Source organism: Octopus sinensis, linkage group LG13 (assembly GCF_006345805.1).
Source record: "Octopus sinensis linkage group LG13, ASM634580v1, whole genome shotgun sequence".
Taxonomy (NCBI): Eukaryota; Metazoa; Mollusca; class Cephalopoda; order Octopoda; family Octopodidae; genus Octopus; species Octopus sinensis.
In genome coordinates, this window is record NC_043009.1 from 60,789,068 (window position 1) to 60,814,072 (window position 25,005).

A 25,005-nucleotide genomic window follows, 5' to 3' on the forward strand; every position below is an offset into this window, starting at 1 on the left:
AAAACAACAAAAATTATTCCTCAAAATAAAGACCATTATTTTCCAAGACTTTCAACGAACTTTTGGGACAACCTTATAAATGGTAAAACATAACTGTCACCACTACTATATGAACCTGAAGATTGCATAGTTTAATTCATGAAAGTACTAGTTCAATCAGAATGGACATTTAATATTCTACCATTTCATTATATTATATTATCTTATATTATGTTATTATAAGATAGTAAATAAAATGTGAAAATCAAAGTTTGAGTTTGTTTTTTTTAATAATATGTATACATATTTGAAATTTACAGAAAAACAAAAGATGAGGACAGCTGTATAAACAACAAGCTGGTGTATTAGTTTGATGCTCAGGAAAGTGAGAAAGTCTTTGTTAACAACAAACAAGAGGAGGACAAATATCCGTTGAATGTAAATAATGTAAATAATAAGTCACATTATAGAAAATTCTTTTTCTTTTTTCTTTTACTTGTTACAGTCATTTGATGCGGCCATGCTGGAGCACCGCCTTTAGTCGAGCAAATCGACCCCGGGACTTATTCTTTGTAAGCCCAGTACTTATTCTATCAGTCTCTTTTTGCCGAACCACTAAGTGACGGGGACGTAAACACACCAGCATCGGTTGTCAAGCAATGCTAGGGGGACAAACACAGACACACAAACATACACACATACTTATATATATATAATATATATATATATATATATATATATATATATATATATACATATATACGACAGGCTTCTTTCAGTTTCCGTCTACCAACTCCACTCACAAGGCATTGGTCGGCCCGAGGCTATAGCAGAAGACACTTGCCCAAGATGCCACGCAGTGGGACTGAACCCGGAACCATGTGGTTGGTTAGCAAGCTACTTACCACACAGCCACTCCTGCGATGTATAATTTTATATAAAATCATATTATACAAAACGTAAGATACTTGACACTGCTTCTTAGCCACAAGATCTTGAATGCGTGGTTGAACGCCAGGGAGTGCACAATGTAAGTCCCTTTCAAGATTCAGCCTGTTTTTGTACTTGCAAAAAAGGTACCCAGTGCACACTGTAAAATGGTTGGCATTAGAAAGGGCACGCAGCTGTAGAAACTATGCTGAGTGTTTGATACAGCATTGCAGCTTACCAGATCTTGTCTCAAACCGTCTAATACATTCTAGCATAGAAAACGGATGTTAGATGACGATGATGATGATGATGATGACGATGATGATGAGAGTGAGAAGGAGGATCCAGTTTCTTTCTCTCTCTGCTCATTTCTGCTTCATCATTCATTTACACCAACATTACACATCCAATGGCACATGCCCACCTTCTTTCTTTCCAGCCTTCACATAGCTTCTGCAGTCAGTGCCCAGGCTTTTGCTGCCGTGTAATATCAGACATTTTAACTCCAAGCATCATACAAGCTGTTCTGTACTTGAAGTGAGAATCTGTCTGTTACCAACAGAGGTAACATTTTTCAACCCTGGTTACTTTGTTTTCGGAACACTCACCCTCTTTATAGCTGATTAGTTTATCTAATTCAGTGGTTCTCAAACTTTTTAATATCCAGGCCAAACCCAGAACCTCAATGCTTTTAGGGGGTCACAGCAAAAAATGTAAAACACAAGTCAAAGAATTAAAGAACTTAAAAAATACTGGAGTTAATCCGTTTAACTTAGCACATTAAAGCAGTACCCCAGCATAATTGCAGTCTAACGACCGAGATAAGTAAAATGTTACCAACAAAAAAGAGGATGACCACATCAGAGATGGCAAGAGTCCTGTCCTTTCTCTCACTAGCTAAACTTTTTGTCTTAGTCATGTTTATTTTAACCCTACATTTTGCTTTCATATTTCAAATTTCTTCACTAATTCTTAGACAAATTCAGCTATGACAACTGACTTCATTGACATACAAATTTTCCCATTAACAGTCAGTAGCAATAATAAACAGAATTCAACTGAGAATTAAGATTTAACCTTTTCACTACCATATTTATGCTCTGTTTCTTTCAATTAATTTTAAATATAACAAAGAATTTAGAAAAATAACTTAGTTATCATTCAGCTAGTGTTTAGGAACATAAAATGTGACTAAGGTTTGGTGGAAGATTTTAATTCAAAACTTATGAAAACAAAACATTCGTACTCAGAGCCAGAGGCAGTTTCAGCCGGGTTGGTACTGAAAGGGTTAAGGCAGTTGTTCTCAACAAAAGACTATATGAACCTAGGGGGTTTCGTATAAGATTTTGTTGTTAAAATTTAGGCACGATAAATTGGTTATACTTTAAAAAAATATTTAACATCAAATGGCTATGAGGGTCCACTCAAAGAAAGTAGGAATCAAAGGGGTTCATAGGCAAAAAACATGCTCTAATGGATACCCAAAGACAAAGTAAATTGCAAGCTGAACTCACTGCTAACTCTCACCTTACTGACAGCCTCTCTGTCCATGATTAGAATGACCTTCACAATCCAATTACCCAGACCTAGATTTCTTACCAACCACCAACTTCAGTGTGAAATCCTGCCAAAGGCCTTCTCTGTCTAGAAGTGGTCTGTTCTGAGGTAAGAACAGACAGTTGTTCCTGTAGGAAATGTGCCTCACTGGTAAGCCACCCTGGCACAAACCTTAACTAAAGTCTTATCTAAGCTAAATTCTCTTCCTAATCACTTGTGCTTTCTTTTTTATCTTTTACTTGGTACACATGCTGGTGGCACATAATAAGCACCATTCAAGCATAGGTCAATGCCAGTGCCACCTGACTGGCTCCTCATGCTGGTGGCACATAATAAGCACCATTCAAGCATAGGTCAATGCCAGTGCCACCTGACTGGCTCCTCATGCTGGTGGCACATAATAAGCACCATTCAAGCATAGGTCAATGCCAGTGCCACCTGACTGGCTCCTCATGCTAGTGGCACATAATAAGCACCATTCAAGCATGGGTCAATGCCAGTGCCACCTGACTGGCTCCCCGTGTTGGTGCACATAATAAACACCATTCAAGCATAGGTCAATGCCAGTGCCACCTGACTGGCTCCCCATGCTGGTGGCACATAATAAACACCATTCAAGCATAGGTCAATGCCAGTGTCACCTGACTGGCTCCCATGCTGGTGGCACGTAAAAAGCACCCACTACACTCTTGGAGTGGTTGGTGTTAGGAAGGGCATCAAGCTGTAGAAAACATGTCAAATCGGATTAGAGCCTGGTGCAGCCTACTGCCTTGTCAGTCCTCAGTCAAACCATGAAACCCATGCCAGCATGGAAAACGGATGTTAAATGATGATGATGATGATGATTTGTTCCAGTCATCTGACTGCAGCCATGCAGTGGCACCACCTTGAAGAATTTTAGTCAAACGGATCAACCCCAGAACAGATGTTGTTCTTTTTTTAAGCCTGGTACCAATAGAATAATTCTATTGGTCTTTTTGCCAAACAGCTAAGTTACAGGGACATAAACACACCAACACTGATTGTCAAGCGATGTTGGGGGGACAAACACAAACACATAATCACACACACACAAACACACATGTACACATACACAACATACTTCTTTCAGTTTCCATCTACCAAATCCACTCACAAATCTGTGGTCAGCCTGAGGCTCTGGTAGAAGACACTTGCCTAAAGTGCCACCCAGAAGGATTAAACCTGCAACAACTCTTTCAAATTATGTCTCATAAATAAAAGAAGGATGCAGTAGATAGGACAATGTGATTAAGATGTGTGTATACACAAATAAATGCCATAGTCACAGCTGGGATTGCTCTTCTCCCTCATTACCCACCTGAGTTTTAAACAACACCAGCAATCATTAGTTATAACAACAACAAACAAAAATAGCAGCTGAACAATTTAAATGTGTTGAGTGAACCATGACAGGATACACTACCCCACTCCAACCTTTTCCCATCTCTCAAGAACTGGATTCCAGTTCACAGCTGTTTCTATTGTACTTTAGAAGCTGGAACAGTAGTAGAGGTCAAGCAATCAATGGCAATAACTGAAATGACCTTCCATTGATCATAGATTGTAATATTTCTCTTTCTTTCAACATATGTGATCCTGAGGTTAGAGATAAGTGTGGGCAGGGCACTGCTTATTCTTGGTGAGTTATGTTAAAAGTGAGAGAACTCTGCAGAGTCTAGCATACTAATTTGAATAGTACCTCTTCACCAGCCCAGTTCTCTTGGTTGCAAGTAGATAAGACAGTAAGATATCATTCAGTGAATTATGTCTACAATCAAGATGATAGCATAGAGGGGTACAGTTCACTTCATTGAGTCCAGCACTGATACATTCTCCAGTTCAGTTCACTTAGGTACCACAGTCGGTATACTTCACTGTAATACGTCTTTAGCAAAATCCAGCCCAAATATCTATTTTATGTTAAAACTGACTAGATCCAACCTCTCATACCTACCTTACAGTGTCATTGGCATCTTGGGCCAGTGTCTTCTGCTATAGCCTCGGGCCGACCAAAGCCTTGTGAGTGGATTTGGTAGATGGAAACTGAAAGAAGCCCGTCGTATATATGTATGTATATATATATATATATATATGCGTGTGTGTGTTTGTGTGTCTGTGTTTGTCCCCCCTAGCATTGCTTGACAACCGATGCTGGTGTGTTTATGTCCCCGTTACTTAGCGGTTCGGCAAAAGAGACCGATAGAATAAGTACTGGGCTTACAAAAGAATAAGTCCCGGGGTTGAGTTGCTCGATTAAAGGTGGTGCTCCAGCATGGCCGCAGTCAAGTGACTGAAACAAGTAGAAGAGTAAATGCTTCATTGAAATTTTGAAGCTACAGAATGTGTGATTAATTCAAAACAATGTGAATAAATAACCATTATATTTCGCAAAGAAATCTCAATGCTAAATGGTCAACATTTCCATTCACCTACATATTGACACACAATGTCATATTCTTCTCAACCAGACTACTTTGCTCTAAACAGGCATGATATTGTGTTGCAGTCACGTCTTCTGTGTCCATAATTGAAGACACTAAACCGTCATGTAAATAAGTCCCACAGTGAGATATAGTGCACTGTGCAGTGTCCACAATGCAGTCTCACTCCACAGTCCAGTCTGTCTGGCCGTAAATAGGTACCACTACTTTAAACAGTGGCAGTACTGAAAAACAATCATTAAGAATGCTGTGCAATTAATTCAATTCTACTTGGTGTAGGTTGAGGCTGAAGAGACGTGATTAGCCCAAGTGTATGACAATTTTCATTAGCCACAGACAAATTCCTGAGCAATGAAAGACAGATGGTATGCAAGACATTCATTTTTTTTTTATGTATTCCAACCAGCAGACAGCACACTGAAAGTGTATACTCTTTACTCTCTTTTACTCTTCTACTTGTTTCAGTCATTTTGACTGTGGCCATGCTGGAGCACCGCCTTTAGTCAAGCAAATCGACCCCGGGACTTATTCTTTGTAAGCCCAGTACTTATTCTATCGGTCTCTTTTGACGAACCGCTAAGTGACAGGGACGTAAACACACCAGCATCGGTTGTCAAGCAATGTTAGGGGGACAAACACAGACACACAAACATATACACACACATAAATATACATATATATATACATATATACGACGGGCTTCTTTCAGTTTCCGTCTACCAAATCCACTCACAAGGCTTTGGTCGGCCCGAGGCTATAGCAGAAGACACTTGCCCAAGATTTCCACGCAGTGGGACTGAACCCGGAACCATGTGGTTGGTTAGCAAGCTACTTACCACACAGCCACTCCTGTGCTTATGTGTATTTATCACCATTATTACTTTGTGCATTTCTCAATAGGTGGTATGGGTTGGAGAGGCTGCTTCACATTAACCCACCATTCACCACAGTCCTTTGTAACCTGATCTCAACAGAGAAACACCACACCAACTCTCTTGCTGTACATGATCATATTTTCAGTATGGTGGTGCGTATAATCAGGTTACAAACACTCGTCTTGTCTTGCCACACTGTAAGTTTATGGACTTCCTGCTTGATTTATTCCTTTAACCTTTTGACATTTAAACTGATCATATCTGACCCAAATAGTCTGTGTTTTTTTATTCAAACCAATAGAACCTGGCCTCTCACACCTACCCTATAATCTAATCTATAAAATGAAGAAGGCAAACATTGATACAAATTGGATTTTTGTGTAAATGGGGCTGGGAGGGGATTAAAATTTACAGGAGGGGGTAACTTGAGGTGAGAAATTGATTGGGAGACATTTTCGGGTGCTACAGTGGTTGCTTTGGTGTGAAAACAGGGATTTTATTGATTTTGGGGAACACTTGAGGGTCTAGATTGGACATCCTTTGCCCGATTTCAATCAAATTTTCAACATGGTAAAGTAGAAGCGGATTTGTAATTTAAGTGCGGAAAAGGGGTTCGAAATTTTGAAAATAAAGGCAAGATTTTTGAAGTTGAAAAAAGTTTCTAGTTTTTACGTATTTTTGCCTTTTAGGTTTATTGTTTACAGTTTTCAGTTTTCTGAAAGAAATTTGCAGCTACATGTAGCCCGTGTTTAGAGCTTTCATTTGCATGGTCAATCGTCGAGCAATTCCCAAAATAAGTACTAAATTTAACAAAGAAATCCTTTTTTGTTCTATATTTTTAATCGCTCAAATAGTGGCAGGTACAAAAGGCGAGTGTGCTTTCTGTTGTCACTGCCTGATATTCATGATTGATTTTTCAAACTATTTTCTTTCTCAACTTACTTTTGTTTTTTATAAATGGGAGAGAGATAGCTAAAGATAGAGAGTAAGAGAAAGCAAGGGAGAGTTCACAAGAAAGGAAGAGTAAGAGAGCGGGAAAGTGAGAGAGAAAGGAGAGAGAAACAAAGAGGGAGAATGTGGCAATAAAAAACAGAAAGGAAGCAACAGAAAGTAACAACCACAACCTCACCTGCAAGTCCAGCAGGTCACCTTAAGCTAGTGTCATTCTAAAAATAGTCACATCATCAAAATCTTGAACTTACAAGATATTGCATAATTAATTCAAAACAATGTGAATAAATAAGCATTATATTTTCACACAGTAATCTGAATGCTAAAAGGTTAACACATATCTCTACAGTACATACTTAGTGCATTATATTATGCCCCCATCATCATCAGAGATGCTGACCATAGCAGAGCCAAAGGTTCCATTCTGCCCTACATAATTTTTTTTTAGTGATTATGTTCTCCAAGGTGCATTTCTAAATTCTGTAGGTAGATGGGTTTTCCTAAAAAGGAGCATAGTTTACAGTGGCAGTCTATGGCCACTTGGGTATACTACCCTGTCTCTATGATGTAGAGTGGGTAGGTCAGTTAGAGCAGAGTTCAAATAGCATCCTTTGTTCAGATTTTTCTCCATTCTGTATTTGGTTTTTATTAAAGACTTCTGCTTTCTTAGACACCCCACCTTAGCCTCAGGTTAAGAAATTCACTTATCTCTGTGATCAGGCCAGAACTATTTGTGTTTGATGAGATTTGTTTTGTTGACCTTTCAATGCCAACCTGTCTGAAACCATCATTGGTTCTATCATACAAAATAACCATTTTAAAGTGATTTAAATTAAAGAACTTCCATCAAAATTTCCATATTCTTTTACTTGTTTCAGTCATTTGACTGTGGCCATGCTGGAGCACCACCTTTAGACAAGCAAATCTACCCCAAGACATAATCTTTGGAAACCTCGTACTTATTCTATCGGTCTCTTTTCCTAAACCACTAGGTTACAGGGACGTAAACACACCACCATCGGTTGTCAAGCGATGTTAAGGGAATAAATACAAACACATAAACACACACACACACACATATATATATATATATATATATTGGTAAAAACAGTAAGATAACAAAAGAAAATTATGTAAATAGAAGAAATTTATCTGTAAATAATATGTGACAATTATTCTGTAGCCAAGATAAAACTCTGAGATGGCCAGATAACCGAAGAGATGGTGGTGTGGATTTCCACCTCGGCATCCAACACATATATACATATATACGATGGGCTCTGGTCGGCCCACGACTATAGTAGAAGACACTTGCCCAAGGTGCCACACAGAAGGAATGAACCCGGAACCATGTGGTTGGTAAGCAAGCTACTTACCACACAGCCACTCCTGCGCCATGTTAATTTGTGTTCCAAACACCAGCTAGATACTGACAAAGTTAGTTTTTAATCATTTTCAAAGTGAACTGAAATAAAAGCTATCTATTTCAAGAGACATATAATAACTGAAGGGTTAAGGGTTAGGGTTAGCTAAGAAACCAGATCTGTGCACTAAAAGGAATGTGAACTGTCATCTAGGAAAAACACAATAAGAGTGCTCTCTCTCCCCTCTCTCTCTACATGCATATGTACGTACGTACACACATACGTACACACATACATACATACACACATCATCATCATCATCATTCTTTAACATGGGATATGAGTTGTCTGGGGAAAAACACAATAAGAGCTTCCCACCTCCCTCTCTCTCTACATAATTATATATGTATATATATATGTGGAGGTGCAGTGGCCTAGTGGTTAGGGCAGCGGACTCGCGGTCGCAGGATCGCGGTTTCGATTCCCAGACCGGGCGTTGTGTGTGTTTATTGAGCAAAAAAACACCTAAAAGCTCCACGAGGTTCCGGCAGGGGGTGGTGATCCCTGGTGTACTCTTTCACCACTCTTTCTCCCACTCTTTCTTCTGTTGGCCTGCTTGCTTAGCCAGCGGGGTGGCGTCATTCGAAGGCTAAAACAATGCAAACGCATTGTGATCAGCGATGTGTAACAACATCTGATGGTCTGGTCGGTCACGTGATCACGTGATATATATATATATATATATATATATATATATATATATATATATATATATAGAGAGAGAGAGAGAGAGAGAGAAAGGGGAAGGAGAAGGAGGAGAGAGCTGTTATTGAGTTTCTTCCAAATTACAACTTACATTCCATATATATATTTTTATGTTTTTATCTTTTGCTTGTTTCAGTCGTCAGACTGCGGCCATGCTGGGGCATCACCTTGAAGAACTTTTAGACAAATGAGTCAACCCTAGTACCTATTTTATGTGTGTGTGTGTGTGCGTACAAGCATGGCCGTGTGGTAAGAAGCTTGCTTCCCAACCACATGGGCCTCAGTTCAGTCCAATTGTGTGGCACCTTGGGCAAGAGTCTTGGTTGACCAAAACCTTATGAGTGGATTTAGGATCCAGAAACTGAAAGCAGCCCATCTTGAATGTATGTGTCTGTTTGTCTCTGTGTTTGTCCCCCGACAAGCTATGATGGTCACCTAATTCCTCAGACTGCAACCCACTTCATTATTATGTGCAGGGCACAGGTGAGTGACAGACCAACAAAACTCCTTGTAACACCAAACATGAACTGAAGGTAGTATTCACCAACTTAAATAAGGAGACCGTCCAAAGGAGTTGCAGGAGATTCCAAAGCCATCTGAAGAATGTGGTTGAAGCCAATGGTGATTTTATTGAATAAATTTACTCTTTAGTATTTAAAGATATTTTTAAGTAATTTTAGTAAATATATCTGTTAACATGAGATGTCACTGTTATTTTCATTTTGGCTTAACCCTTTCGTTACTATATTTCTGACCAAAATACACCCCTTATGTGTTTCAATTAATTTCTAACATAATCATAAATTTAGTCTGGTTTCATTAAACAACTATAACTTTTTTATTTATCAATATATTAATGTGATTTTTGGAAGATAATTTAATGAAATGTTCTCAACCAATTCTATACTATAATTTTTGTCACAAAGTGACTCTAATTGCAGGTAGATACAGGTAAATTCAACAAAATATAAAATTATTAAAATTTTGTTCAAATATCGCTAAAGAAAATGGGTTATTAGCTAATATTCAGTTGGGTATACAACAAAATTTTACGATAGAATTTGTTATTCTGGGTAACTTTCTGATACCCATAATAATATTTATGGCAAAATAGTCTTAATTTCATTTAAGGTTGTGGGAAACCACTAACTATCCTTTCTTTCGCTTTGTTTACATTTAGTGTAACGGTTCGTTTCCGCCGTAATGAGTTCAAATAGACTCACCGGAAAAAGTAAAAAGAAATAGTCTATCACTCTACTCTCCTGGGAAAGTCTGTGGCTTGGTCCAGTTTCTTCAGAAAAATCACCGAAAGAAACAGTTTTTAAATTTTCACTCCATTCAGGTGCCAATTCATTTTCTTTATCGCTGTCGGAGCTCTCGGATTCACTGTTTTCACTTTCGGAAAATGAAACATCAGATTCATTATCAAATACCACGTGCTTTTTTTTTCAGTCATAGAGTTAGATTTATCAAGGTCTTCAGTAGAAAATCCTTCGAATTCTGACTCGCTGCTTGATATAATGAAATTCGTATCCATTTTTTGTCAGAATTACAAATTTTGAAAACACAATAGGAACAAATTTCGGAAAAAAATCTCCCAAAATTCACGGAATTAAAATTACACTTCGATCGTTGTACAAAACTGTAGATTAACTGTTTACGAAGTATAATCACTTGTTTTCACGAATGTACTAAAGAGATTTGCTCTGATATTCTCATTTAAATATGAATAGGTAAATACGGGCCGGGTTTGGGCAGTTTGGTCACATTAACCAAAATATTTTTGGGGGCGGCTTTGGGCGGTTTGGTAACGAAAGGGTTAATTTACATGACAGCTTATTCACCACATCCTGTATATATATATCTATTTACACACACACCTACATCCTCCACCTTCCTCTTCAACTGATATTCATGACTGACCGCACCTCCACCTGTGTTCACTAAACACAAGATTTCCCTTTATCCACCCACATCTCCATGAAGTTCTCTTTGTTCATTTTCAGTTAACCTGAGGATACATTCTGATGCACCTTCTCCACCCACCTGCTCCTCTTCCAACGGGGGGAGGGGGGGTAACCATGTGCTGATCCCCCTCGCGTCCGCACAGCAAAACACCTCTTCCTGCCCCTCTATCGTGCTTTAACATCTCTCATCACCTGGCATAAAGTGACCTTCCTCAATACTACTTCCCCACCACACACACTCAGTTGCAAGGTTTTGTCTCAAGAATTACTTGGTCGCCTCACAAGGACCAGTGCCACTTGACTGAAGCACACCTAGTACGCTCTGTAAAGTGGTGGGTGTTAGGAAAGGACATCCATAAATAGAAACCATGTCAAAGCAGACACTGGAGCCTGGTGCAGTCCTTTGGCTTGCCAGCTGCTGATGAACTGTTCAACCCATGCCAGCACGAGATACAGACATTAATTGATGCTGGTGATTATATATATTAGGAAGAAGGCAGCGAGCTGGCAGAATCGTTAGCACGCCGGAAGAAATGCGTAGCCGTATTTCGTCTGCCACTACATTCTAAGTTCAAATTTCGCCGAGGTCGACTTTGCCTTTCATCCTTACGGGTCGATAAATTAAGTACCAGTTACGCACTGGGGTTGATGTAATCGACTTAATCCGTTTGTCTGTCCTTGTTTGTCCCCTGTATGTTTAGTCCCTTGTGAGTAATAAAGAAACATATATATATTAGGAAGAGCATCCAGCCATAGAAACCAAGCCAAAATAGACTATAGGACCTGGTACAGAGCCTGGCTTTGCCAGTTCCTGTTCAGCTGTCCAAACCAAGTCAGCATGGAAAATGGACTGCACCAGTATGTCCATTAATATTAAATGATGGCCTGTACCTGTACGTCCATTAACATTAAATGATGTCCATTAATGAACATCATTTAATGTCCATGGAGATTAACTGATGATAATGATGGTCGGTCTCACACACATCTTTTTTTTTTTGTACTTTTTGTACTTGGTGAGCAAGATTCATGATGTGAATTCACGTGCTTAAAACAAATCTTGTTGTGTCTTGGGAGAATCCTTATATCATTACGTCAATAATAATAACATAATCGCATGTTCAATACCATTTTTTACTGTTAGCCAATTGATTGAATATCTAACGAATGGATCGCTTATTTAATGTGCTGGCTAAATGACCAGTTGTTTGTTGGAGCAGACCTTGGAGCAAGAGGCACAGTCACTAAGTCACCGAAAAGGCTGCAAACAGTGACAAAAGAATTTTGACTAACAAACTAATGAACAACTAACTGACTGTTTAACCAACATGTTAAACAAGTGACCCACAAGTTAGATATTTAACCAATTGATTAACAATAAAGAAGTGATATTGAACAAGTGCATGTGTTATTATTATTGGTGTAATGACACACCCAAAAATACAATAAAATACATACATATATATAAAGAGGGTGAAAGGCTTTTTAAGATCAGTATTTTTATAGACCAGCAAGTATGGTAGTAGTTGTGTTGTGCTAGTATAATTAATATATATATATCATCATCGTTTAACATCCGCTTTCTATGATAGCAGGGGTTGGATGATTTCCCTGAGGACTGACGAACCAGATGGCTGGACCAGGCTCCAATCTTGATATATATATATATATATATATATATAATAATAATAAATATTAGGGAATAAATCCAATTTTATAGCAAAATATTATATAATATTAATTAGAGACAAAACCACTATTTTGCAAATCAAACAAAGAAAGACTTAATCCAATACATAAAAAAATTTAATATAAATTAAATTAAATTAAATTCGCCACTACAATTGTTTCGTGTCTCTTCCTGAAATCCACCTGATGAATGTCCTTAGAAGAGACACGAAACAATTGTAGTGGCGAATTTAATTTTATTTAATTTATATTAAATTTTTTTATGTATTAGATTAAGTCTTTCTTTGTTTGATTTGCAAAATAGTGGTTTTGTCTCTAATTAATATATATATATATATATATATATAATTTTTTCAATCTTTTCACTCATTCATTCATTATTAATACTTTTAATATGCATTATTTACTAAAAGCCACTTTGGTAAAATAATTATTTAAATTGCCTCTTCAATATACAACTTCATAATCTCTCTCAGCCTTCATTTTTTTTTTCCTTAATTCATCATGTAATTTCCAAATGAAATCTTAACTCTCCCCCGCTCCTGTGTTCTCAAGCTGGCTACATATTTCTTTTACTATCTCTTAAATTAACCCTTGCTTCATTGTTTTTTTTTTACCCCCTCCGTTTCATGTTGGCTAAATATTTTTCATACTATTCTCTTATTCCTTCTCACTCACTACGCCTTCTTGGTGCTATTCTCTCTAAATTAACCCTTGCTTGTTCCCACCCCCACCACCAAATCCAGATTTCTTGTTCCCACCCCCACCACCAAATCCAGATTTCTTGTTCCCACCCTCACCACCAATACCAGATTTCTTGTTCCCACCCCCACCACCAAATCCAGATTTCTTGTTCCCACCCTCACCACCAATACCAGATTTCTTGTTCCCACCCCCACCACCAATACCAGATTTCTCTCTGCTCCCACCACCATTACCAGATATCTCTCTTTTCTCATTGGTGGTATCCTCGATCATACCTGCAATTTCCTCTCCGTCTCTCACGGGACAAATGCGACTAGTTTGGCTTGCCCATCTTTTTAATCAGCTATCTTTTGTTTTGACTCAAATTTTGTCAATAAATTACTCAGTAATTTCTGTGGACGCATCAAAGTGTAAAGAGAATGCTAATGGGCTGTATGTGCATGCTTGTTCCTCTGTGTGTGTGCACGCACCTACTTGTTCCTCTCCCTTTCTCTCTCCCAGGACAAATGCAACTGGTTTAGCTGCCCACCTACTTAATCTAACATTGGCATATTGATATTCATATTCTCCTTCATCTATCTTTATTTATTTATTTATTTACATATCAACATCAATGGAAATTGTAGCTGAGATACCAGTGCCGGTGGCACGTAAGAGAACCATCCGAACGTGGCCGTTGCCAGCGCCGCCCTGACTGGCCTCCGTGCCGGTGGCACATAAAAAGCACCATCTGATTATGGCCATTGCCAGCCTCATCTGGCACCTGTGCAGGTGGCACATAAAAAGCAGCCACTACACTCTCGGAGTGGTTGGCGTTAGGAAAGGCATCCAGCTGTAGAAACACTGCCAGATCAGACTGGGCCTGGCGCAGCCTTCTGGCTTCCCAGACCCCAGTTGAACTGTCCAACCCATGCTAGCATGGAAAACGGATGTTAAACGATGATGATAATGATGATGATGATCTGCTTAAATTTACAATTTTACAATGTCCATAGTGCTTATACTTACAATGCCGTTAACACCTACTCCTACCCCCAGGAGGGGCAACAATCTCAACACACTTGAATGTTTGAATGATGACAGGTCAAAAGTGAGAACAGGTGAATCATGTCTATCAAACGAACACAAAAACCTTCTTTTCAGGCACTGAATAACATCTCCCCTCCCCACGCCTTCTCCCACATTCTTTTCCCAGTTTTTAGAGTTGGCACTGTCAATGTAGGTACATTGAAAGGTAGGTCTAGTGAGATTGTAGAGATGCTTGAACGGAGACACATTGATGTATGCTGCATACAAGAGGTAAGGTGGAGAGGAGCTTCAGCCAGGGTCCTCACAGGCAAGGCACATAGGTATAAAATCTTCTGAGAAGGTAACAGTGATGAAATAGGGGGTGTAGGTATACTCCTTGTGGAGAAATGGGTGGGTAAGGTCATAGAGGTAGTCAGGGTATGCAATAGAGTGCTTAAGTCTTGCAGAATAGTATAGCTACAATTATTCTGTCTATGCCCCACAAGCAGGCTTACCAAAAAATGAGGAGGACCACTTTTATGATATCCTTCTACAGGCTACCTCAAAGACGAGTGGCAATGACTTTATCTTTGCAGTGGGAGATTTTAATGAGCATGTCGGATGGTATCTTCTGTGGTGTTGGGGCGCAGGGGGGGATTCCCAAAACGAAGGCTACCGGGGGTTCTATGATGCATGCAACCTAATCTGCAACACTAACTTCAGGAACCCAGACACCCACCTGATAACCTATCAATCAGGCAACTCTGCTAGCCAGATTGATTTCATCCTCACCAGACAGCAGGATGCAAGATTGCTCTTAAATACAAAGACCCACCCTGGTGAAGAATGTACCCACCAGCATAGACTAGTCGTTAGTGACTTTAGACTTGAGGCCAGAAGGATGCCAAGAAGCAGACCAATCCAGGAAAGAAGGATTTGGAAGCTAAAGAACCCTTCACATGATCAGAGATTTAGGGACATCATCATTGTAAAATCTGATGAGAGGGAGGAGGAGCTATGGACTTGGGACATAGAGGGTAACTGGAATAATTTTAAAATTAGATATTTCCTAATACATAAATGATTATATATAATTTTATTAAGGCCTATTATTTCTAGTAATATAAATTAATTTAATATTATTTGTATATTTTACGTACTAATTATTTGGAAATTAATTTATAGTAAAGTCATTTATAGTTCTTTTGTTATTCTATTTTTCTTTAATTCATGAAGCTTAAATATTTTTCGTCATTTTCATTGTGGTACATAAAATTCACCCCGCACGCTCTACTTAGTGGTTGGCATTAGGAAAGGCATCCAGCTGTAGAAACGATGCCACAACAGACAGCTGGAGTCTGGACAGCTCCATGTCAAACCATCTAACCCATGCCCAGCATGGAGACTGGACGTTAAATGATGATGACAATGATGATGATGACAATGATGATGATGATGACAATGATGATAATGACGATGATGATAATGACGATGATGGTGGTGGTGGTGGTGATGATGATGATGATGATGATAATGACGATGATGATGATGATGATGATGATGACGATGATGATAGACAGACAGACAGACAGTGTGCGTCTTTGTGTCTGTTTTGTCTACCAGCACCACTTGCCAACCAATGCTAGTTTGTTTAAATCCCCATAACTTAGCTGTTCAGCAAAAGAGACTGATAGAATAAATACCAGGCTTGAAAAAAAAAACAACTGAGTATTGGGGTTGATTCCTTCGACTAAAAATTCAAGGTAGTGCCCCTGCATGGCCACAATTTAATGCCTGAAACAAGTAAAAGATATATATATATACATACCAGCCAGTGGGTGACAGTCAAATGTTTCTACTGAGGTTTCTGTTGAAGGTAAGTGCTCAATGAACTTCATGATTTCTGTCATTCCTTCCACAAATGTTCCATTCCAAACCATTTGGGCATTAGTCATGTACAGCTTAGATAACAGCTAGAATAGACGTGAGATAAGAGGGTCAACCATCATTGAGATGATATAACAATGATAAAGAAGGGGCAACAAAGTCAACAAACAGTGAGATAATAGAACAGCATCATACAAAAGGGACACAGGTCAACTATAAGAAGGGGATAATATACTAATGATGTATAAAGTGTAACAAGGTCAACTACCAGTGGGATAATATAGCAATAATGTACAAAGGGTAAGAGAGTCAACCACCCATGGGGTAATATAACAGCAAAAATTTCACCCTCTAACGGGTTAGCTACTATGACCAGACATCATGTAACCAGCAAGGAAGAAGATTCCAATTTTTTGGCTTTTGGGTTAATGGTGTGATTTTTTAATTGAGCATCACACAACTGGCACCTGTGCCGGTGGCACGCAAAAAGCACCCTTCAAACATTGGGCCACACTGAGGCAATTACAAGTGACCGAGGCCTTTGGCAATAAACTGTGTTTGAGAAGACCGGTCAAGCCAAGTGAGACCATAGTCATGGCTGGTGCTGGTGTTATGTAACTGGTACCCGTGCCAGTGACACATAAAAAGCACCCTCTTCACTCTTGGGGTCCTTTATATATATATATCGTGCCGGAGGCACATTAAAAGCTCCAACCAATCGTGGCCGATGACAGACCCCACTGGCACCTGTGCAGGTGGCACGTAAAAAGCACCCACTACACTCGCGGAGTGGTTGGCGTTAGGAAGGGCATCCAGCTGTAGAAACTCTGCCAGATCAGACTGGAGCCTGGTGCAGCTCCTGGCTTCCCAGACCCCAGTTGAACCGTCCAACCCATGCTAGCGCGGAAAACGGACGTTAAACGATGACGATGATGATATATATATATATATATATATATATAAATGTATGGGTATTTTTTCAATTTGTACAAATAACACAGAAAAAGAAAATAAATAAATAGTTACCAGGGTAGCAAAATTCACATAAGTACTTTGGACACAACAACCTACTTATAAAGGCAGAAATTCCAGGGTTTAGTGAAATGTCTTTGTATCACATAGTTAAATGCAGGTGTTATTCAAATCTTTATACTTCAGCTGTAGAAGCCATACCAAATCAGATTGGAACCCGGTGCAACTCCCCAACTTAGCAGTTTTCAGTCAAACCATCCAAGCCATGCCAGCATGGAAAACAGATGATGATGATGACAAAATGTAAGTTCTTCTACATGTTCCTGTGCTACTTGTAGTCCATATCACTCTTACTCTCTTTTACTCTTTTACTTGTTTCAGTCATTTGACTGTGGCCATGCTGGAGCACCGACTTTAGTCGAGCAAATCGACCCCAGGACTTATTCTTTGTAAGCCTAGTACTTATTCTATCAATCTCTTTTGCCGAACCGCTAAGTTACGGGGACACAAACACACCAGCATCGGTTGTCAAGCGATGTTGGAGGGACAAACACAGACACACAAACATATACACACACGCACGCACGCATGCACACACGCACATACACATATATACAATGGGCTTCATTCAGTTTCCATCTACCAAACCCACTCACAAGGCTTTGGTCAGCCCGAGGCTGTAATAGAAAACACTTGCCCAAGGTGCCACGCAGTGGGACTGAACCCGGAACCATGTGGTTGGTGAGCAAGCTACTTACCACACAGCCACTCCTATGCCTATATTGATCAGAATAACTTCAAAAATTGTTATTGAGTCTGTATCAACAGGTGGTTTCACTTTGAAAAGGTGCTTTTGTGTCCAGTATCATAAAACTGTCAGACACTATAAATGTTTCATACAAAAAAAAAAAAAAATCAACTACATTTTTACAGCTTTTCATTGTTGGCAGGCTGTGTGGTAAGAAGCTTGCTTCCCAACCACATGGTTCTGGGTTCAGTCCTACTGCATGGCACCTTGGGTAAGTGTCTTCTACAATAGCCTCAGACCAACCAAAACCTTGTGAGTGGGTTTGATAGAAGGAAATTGAAAGGAACCTGTTACATATATATATATATGTATGTATATATATATATATTATATATATATATATATATGAGTGTGTGTATTGTGTGAGTGTGTGTCTTTGTGTCTGTATTTATTCCCCCACTACTTCTTGACAACTGTGTTACTGTAACTTAGCAGTTTGGCAAAAGAAACAATAAAATAAGTACTAGGCTTACAAAGAATAAGTTCTGGGGTTGATTTCTTCGCCTAAAATTTTTTTAGGTGGTGCTCCAGCATAGCCGCAGTTATATATATAAATGCTAGTGTGTATGTTTGTGTGTGCGTGTGCATGCGCATGCGTACACATAACAGGCTTTTTTCAGTTTCCGTCTACCAAATCCACTCACAAGGCTTTGGTTGGCCCGAGGCTATAGTAGAAAACACTTGCCCAAGGTGCCATGCAGTGGAATTGAACCTGAACCATGTGGTTGGGAAGCAAGCTTCTTACTACTCAACCTCACCCACGCCTATATATATATACATACATACATACATACATACATATATACATACATACATACACACACACATATATATATATATTTATATTCTGATGTCCATTCCATAATTAAACAATCACATCACCAAATCTGGTCAAGTGGTGTTGGGAGACAAATACAGATATACACACACACACACACACACACAGGGTAGCCCAAAAGTAGGTTTACAGTTATTCAACTATCCCTTTCGCAGTCATTTATTAACAGTTCAGATCTTAATTATAAAAAAGCATGAAACCATTATTCTATGCCAATTTAGTTTAATTTTGTCAAGCTCCCTTTTCAGTTTGTAAGACAGAAATTTAAAATGTAATAAAATGCTTTAAAAGAAATTTAAAGTGCCTATGTGATAACTGTAAACCTGCTTTTGGGCCACCCTGTACATACACACAATAGGATGATAGAAAGGGTAACTTATAATCTGGTTATTTGTGAATTTCGCAACCAAACAACTTATCGACCACCCAGTAAAATAGTCTGGATATGTTTATTGTGACATGGGCACCAGGGAAGTCACTTGATATACTCTTACTCTCTCTCTTTTACTTGTTTCAGTCATTTGACTGCGGCCATGCTGGAGCACCGCCTTTAATCGAGCAACTCGACCCCGGGACTTATTCTTTTGTAAGCCCAGTACTTATTTTATCGGTCTCTTTTGCCGAACCGCTAAGTGACGGGGACGTAAACACACCAGCATCAGTTGTCAAGCAATGCTAGGGGGACAAACACAGACACACACATGCATATATATATATATATATATATATATATATATATACACAACGGGCTTCTTTTCAGTTTCCGTCTACCAAATCCACTCACAAGGCTTTGGTTGGCCCGAGGCTATAGTAGAAGACACTTGCCCAAGGTGCCACGTAGTGGGACTGAACCCGGAACCATGTGGTTGGTAAGCAAGCTACTTACCACACAGCCACTCCTGCGCCTATGTATACAAAAATTTATTTGCAGTGCTCACTCAGTGTTCTACACCAGTCGACTAAAATATGTAACTAAGAACCCAGTTTTGATTTATTTGATTCTGAGAATAGTAGCTGTGCGTGTGTGTATCTATGGGTTTCACAGAACCCTTGAAATTGTCACAAGTCAAACAGCTGCAGGAGGGAAAAAAAGAAATATGGGCTGGAGGGAGATTATGGAGGAGTCAATGTTCTTGAGAGAAAGGACTAGGCTGTTAGGAGTGTGGGGACTGGGACTGGAAGGATCGGGGGGGTGCGGAAGGTGGATGGAGGAGTGGAGGGAAAGGGGGGGAATGGAGGAGTGGAGGGAAAGGGGGGGAATGGAGGAGTGGAGGAATGGAGGATGTAGGTGTGGAAGGGGTGTGGGGGAGTGGAGGAGTGGAGGGATGGGGGATGTAGGTGTGGAATGGATGTGGGGGAGTGGAGGAGTGGAGGGGTGGGGGATGTAGGTGTGGAAGGATGTGGGGGAGTGGAGGAGTGGAGGGATGGGGGATGTAGGTGTGGAAGGGGTGTGGGGGAGTGGAGGAGTGGAGGGATGGGGGATGTAGGTGTGGAAGGGGTGTGGGGGAGTGGAGGGGTGTGGGGGAGTGGAGGGGTGGGGGGATGTAGGTGTGGAAGGGGTGTGGGGGAGTGGAGGAGTGGAGGGATGGGGGATGTAGGTGTGGAAGGGATGTGGGGGAGTGGAGGAGTGGAGGGATGGGGGATGTAGGTGTGGAAGGGGTGTGTAGGAGTGGAGGGATGGGGGATGTAGGTGTGGAAGGATGTGGGGGAGTGGAGGGGTGGGGGATGTAGGTGTGGAAGGGGTGTGGGGGAATGGAGGAGTGGAGGGATGGGGGATGTAGGTGTGGAAGGGGTGTGGGGGAATGGAGGAGTGGAGGAATGGAGGATGTAGGTGTGGAAGGGGTGTGGGGGAGAAGTGGAAAGGTGTGGGGATGGAACATGATATAGCTGATAAGAGGTTGAAAGACAAACTGAGTTGGGAATACCTGAGTGGAAGCGACGGGTCGGGGAGTGGGGGCGGGGCACAACAGGGACCTTTGTAACAGAAATAGAAACCATATCAAGTGAAAACAGCAAATCTGTAAGCAAGAGACACCTTAATGGAATAATCAGAGCATAAAGTAGGAGATTGTTTCTGTTGCTATGGAGATGGTGATCAAATTAATGAAGCAGTAATGATAGTTTAATGGCTCATATAAGGAAAAGGAGTGGAAGGGGAAAAACGGATTTGTTATGATGATACAGTAACTAGGAGTGGAGGCGCAATGGCCCAGTGGTTAGGGCAGCGGACTCGCGGTCATAGGATCACGGTTTCGATTCTCAGACCGGGCGTTGTGAGTGTTTATTGAGCGAAAACACCTAAAAGCTCCACGAGGCTCCGGCAGGGGATGGTGGTGATCCCTGCTGTACTCTTTCACCACAACTTTCTCTCACTCTTACTTCCTGTTTCTGTTGTACCTTGTATTTCAAAGGGCCGGCCTTGTCACTCTCTGTGTCACGCTGAATATCCCCGAGAACTACATTAAGGGTACACGTGTCTGTGGAGTGCTCAGCCACTGACACGTTAATTTCACGAGCAGGCTGTTCCATTGATTCGGATCAACTGGAACCCTCGTCGTCGTAACCGACGGAGTGCTTCTTCTTTCACAGTAACTAGGGTAAGGAAGAGGTGGAAGAGAATGTTATCATCATTATTTTAACGTCCACTTTTCCAAGCCTGCATGGGTCAGAGAGAATTTGTGAGGCAGATTAACTATGGCTGGATGCCTTTCCTGTTGCCAACCCTTGTCTTGTTTCTAAGCAACGTAATATTTCCCCCGTGGCCAGAAAATGTTTCCCACAGAAAGCAAGAAACAAGCAACATCATGTGATGTCATAACAAGAAGTGACACACACACACACACACACGATGGGCTTCTTTCAGTTTCTTATTTCTTTATTGCCCCACAAGGGGCTAAACATAGAGGGGACAAAAACAAGGACAGACAAAGGGATTAAGTCGATTACATTGACTCCAGTGCGTAACTGGTACTTAATTTATCAACCCCCAAAATGCTGAAAGGCAAATTTATTGACCCCGAAAGGATGAAAGGCAAAGTCAACCTCGGCGGAATTTGAACTCAGAACATAACAGCAGATGAAATACCACTAAGCATTTCGCCCGGTGTGCTAACGTTTCTGCCAGCTCGCCACTGGCTTCTTTTAGTTTCTGTCTACCAAATCAGCTTCCAAGGCTTTTGTTGGCCACGGAGCTATAGTAGAAGACACTTACCTAAGGTACTGTGCAGTGGGACTGAACCGAAGAACATATAGTTAGAAAGCAAATTTCTCAACCACCCAGTCACACCTGCATATCACATACCTTTTACTTGTTTCAGTCATTTGACTGCGGCCATGCTGGAGCACCGTCTTTAGTCGAGCAAATCGACCCCGGGACTTATTCTATCGGACTCTTTTGCCGAACCGCTAAGTGACGGGGACGTAAACACACCAGCATCGTTTGTCAAGCAATGCTAGGGGGACGAACACAGACACACATACACACATACATATATATATATATATATATATACATATATACATATATACAACAGGCTTCTTTCAGTTTCCGTCAACCAAATTCACTCACAAGGCATTGGTCGGCCCGGGGCTATAGCAGAAGACACTTGCCCAAGATGCCACGCAGTGGGACTGAACCCGGAACCATGTGGTTGGTTAACAAGCTACTTACCACTCCTGCGCCTTAGCAAGAGCAGTGTTTCTCAACCAGAGTCCACATGATCCTAGGGTCATATCTGCAATAAACTGGTCATATTTCTACAATACACAAAATATGTTAACAAATTATGTTAACATCGCAAGATTACTCACTTTTGCCAGTTGAGTGGACTGGAGACTGTAAAATGAAATGTTTTGCTCAAGAACACAAAGCATTGCCCGGTTCAGGAATTGAAACCACAATCTTATGATCACGAGTCCCAACACATTAACTGCTAAGCCAGGGAAAACACATTTCATAATATATCGGTTGATGGACATTGTCTGAGGCGAGCTGGCAGAAACGTTAGCACGTCGGGCGAAATGCTTAGCGGTCGGTATTTCGTCTGCCCGTTACGTTGTGAGTTCAAATTCCGCCGAGGTCGACTTTGCCTTTCATCCTTTTGGGGTCGATAAATTAAGTACCAGTTACGCACTGGGGGTCAATGTAATCGACTAAATACCTATGTCTGTCTTTGTTTGTCCCCTCTATGTTTAGCCCCTTGTGAGTAATAAAGAAATAGGTAAAAGACAGGTGTTGCAGAATAGTTGTGTGGGTCTCAACATCTTTTATTGTGGGTCTACTCAAATCAGGGTTCATATGGGGTCACACGACAGCAACAACAAAGAATTACTCTTTCATGTGACAGACTGCATGAAGCATGACCATATGAGACACAGTAATAAAATATGGGCGGAAGAATGTTAAGATCCTGTTGGAAGCTAAAGTTAAGGAGGGGCTTAACCCTTTAGCATTCAGATTACTCTGTCAAATGTAAAGCCTGTTTAATTACATTATTTTCAATTAATTGTACAGCATCTTGTAACTCCGGGATTTTGATGATGTCCCTGTTTATTTTTAGAATGGCTTTGTAGGGTAAGTGTGAGAGGTCAGAGCTGGCTGGTTTGAGCATAAAACAGGGAGACAATTTTGGCCTGGTATGGCCGGTTTAAACACTAAAGGGTTAAATTGTGAGTGGAGGATGTGTGAGCCGAGAGAATGGTAGCTGGACTTCACAAGTTACAGTGAAATGTTGGTACCCACTGCCACAGAGACTGAAGTTTTGGTGAGTGGTGGTATGACAGAGATGTACTAACAAAACCTTATATTTATATTAAAAGAGAATGATGGAGAGGATAGAGAGAGAGGGAGAGGGGGGGAGGGAGGGAGGCTTGTGTTAGTCAATAAACATAAACACAACATATATACATACATCTGGTATTAGTGTATATAGAAATGAGTTTGAATACACTGTATACAGCTGTGTATATATAAACATATACCTATGTGTGTGTATGTGTGTGTGTCGTGACAAAGGAACCAAGTTTGGGAATTGCTGACACCTCTAAATATTGAATGAAATAAGGTTAATAACCTAATTAGCAAACTTTCATCACTTCTAACTCAAACACCATACCCCCCACCAACACACACACACACCACACACACTTCATCATCATCAACAACACTATCACCATGGTGTCATAGGCATCCACACTTGGCTGTTATCTCTTTGTTTTAAGTAAGTTTACAGTAGTTATTTCCTGTTAAAGCTTTATTCCACTACAGATAATATAGCACACAATAGCAAAAAAAGACCCCACCACCACCAAATACAAGGCCTCACCCATCATAACCTATTTCTTTACTACCCACAAGGGGCTAAACACAGAGAGGACAAACAAGGACAGACAAACGGATTAAGTCGATTATACTGACCCCAGTGCGTAACTGGTACTTAATTTATCGACCCTGAAAGGATGAATGGCAAAGTCGACCTCGGCGGAATTTGAACTCAGAACGTAACGGCAGACGAAATACGGCTACGCATTTCACCCGGCTAAAGTTTCTGCCAGCTCATAACCACAACATACCACTACTAAAAACCATAATCAGAACACTCTTACAACCACTACAGTACAACCATCACAACAACATACCACACTTACTTGGACTGCTACCACTACAACCACCAATACTTCCACTAATACATCGACACATAGATGTAATTACAACACCAAACTCTGTTAAAATGTCTTAAGTTGGGGGTGAAGAATAATTGGCCTTTGAGATGGAATCTTAAGTGCAAGTCAGTAAAAGAGGTCTGGATTTTACATTAAAAATACATATTTTTTATAATAGATATATTTATTTATTGTGAGGTATACTTGTCATCTCAATATGGCTAACCACTAAGGGTGGGTGTTACTGTAGCTCGTAGCCCCAGGAGAACATCGTCTCCAGCTGGCTTTCGGCACACTTTCTGTGCACTTATGGTATTTGCAAAGAGAGGTCATCCTTCCCTCGTCAACCTAAGTGATACGCACGGACTGCAGTTTCTAGGTATTGACCTGTCGTTGGCATACGACAATCACCGGTTTACAATGAAAGGAGGTCCCAATGCAAATCCTTATATGGTTTTTCCAGTAACTCTTCGTCACTGATCTCGAAAAATCGCACGCAAGCAATAATAAATCTCTGAACAAGATATAAACAGTAACTGTGCTGATAGGGTGCCAAGAGCACCATCCAAGCGTGATCATTGCCAGAG

General features: G+C 40.4%; 1 protein-coding gene across 1 annotated transcript in view; it reads right to left on the bottom strand.

Annotated features, from left to right (window-relative positions):
* LOC115218384 (NTF2-related export protein 2) overlaps window positions 1-25,005 on the bottom strand; it is a 65,164-nt gene that overhangs the window by 4,486 nt on the left and 35,673 nt on the right. The window contains exon 3 of the mRNA XM_029788165.2: window positions 16,081-16,225. Within this exon, the coding sequence (XP_029644025.1) occupies window positions 16,081-16,225 (145 nt within the window). The remainder of the gene's footprint in view (window positions 1-16,080; window positions 16,226-25,005) is intronic.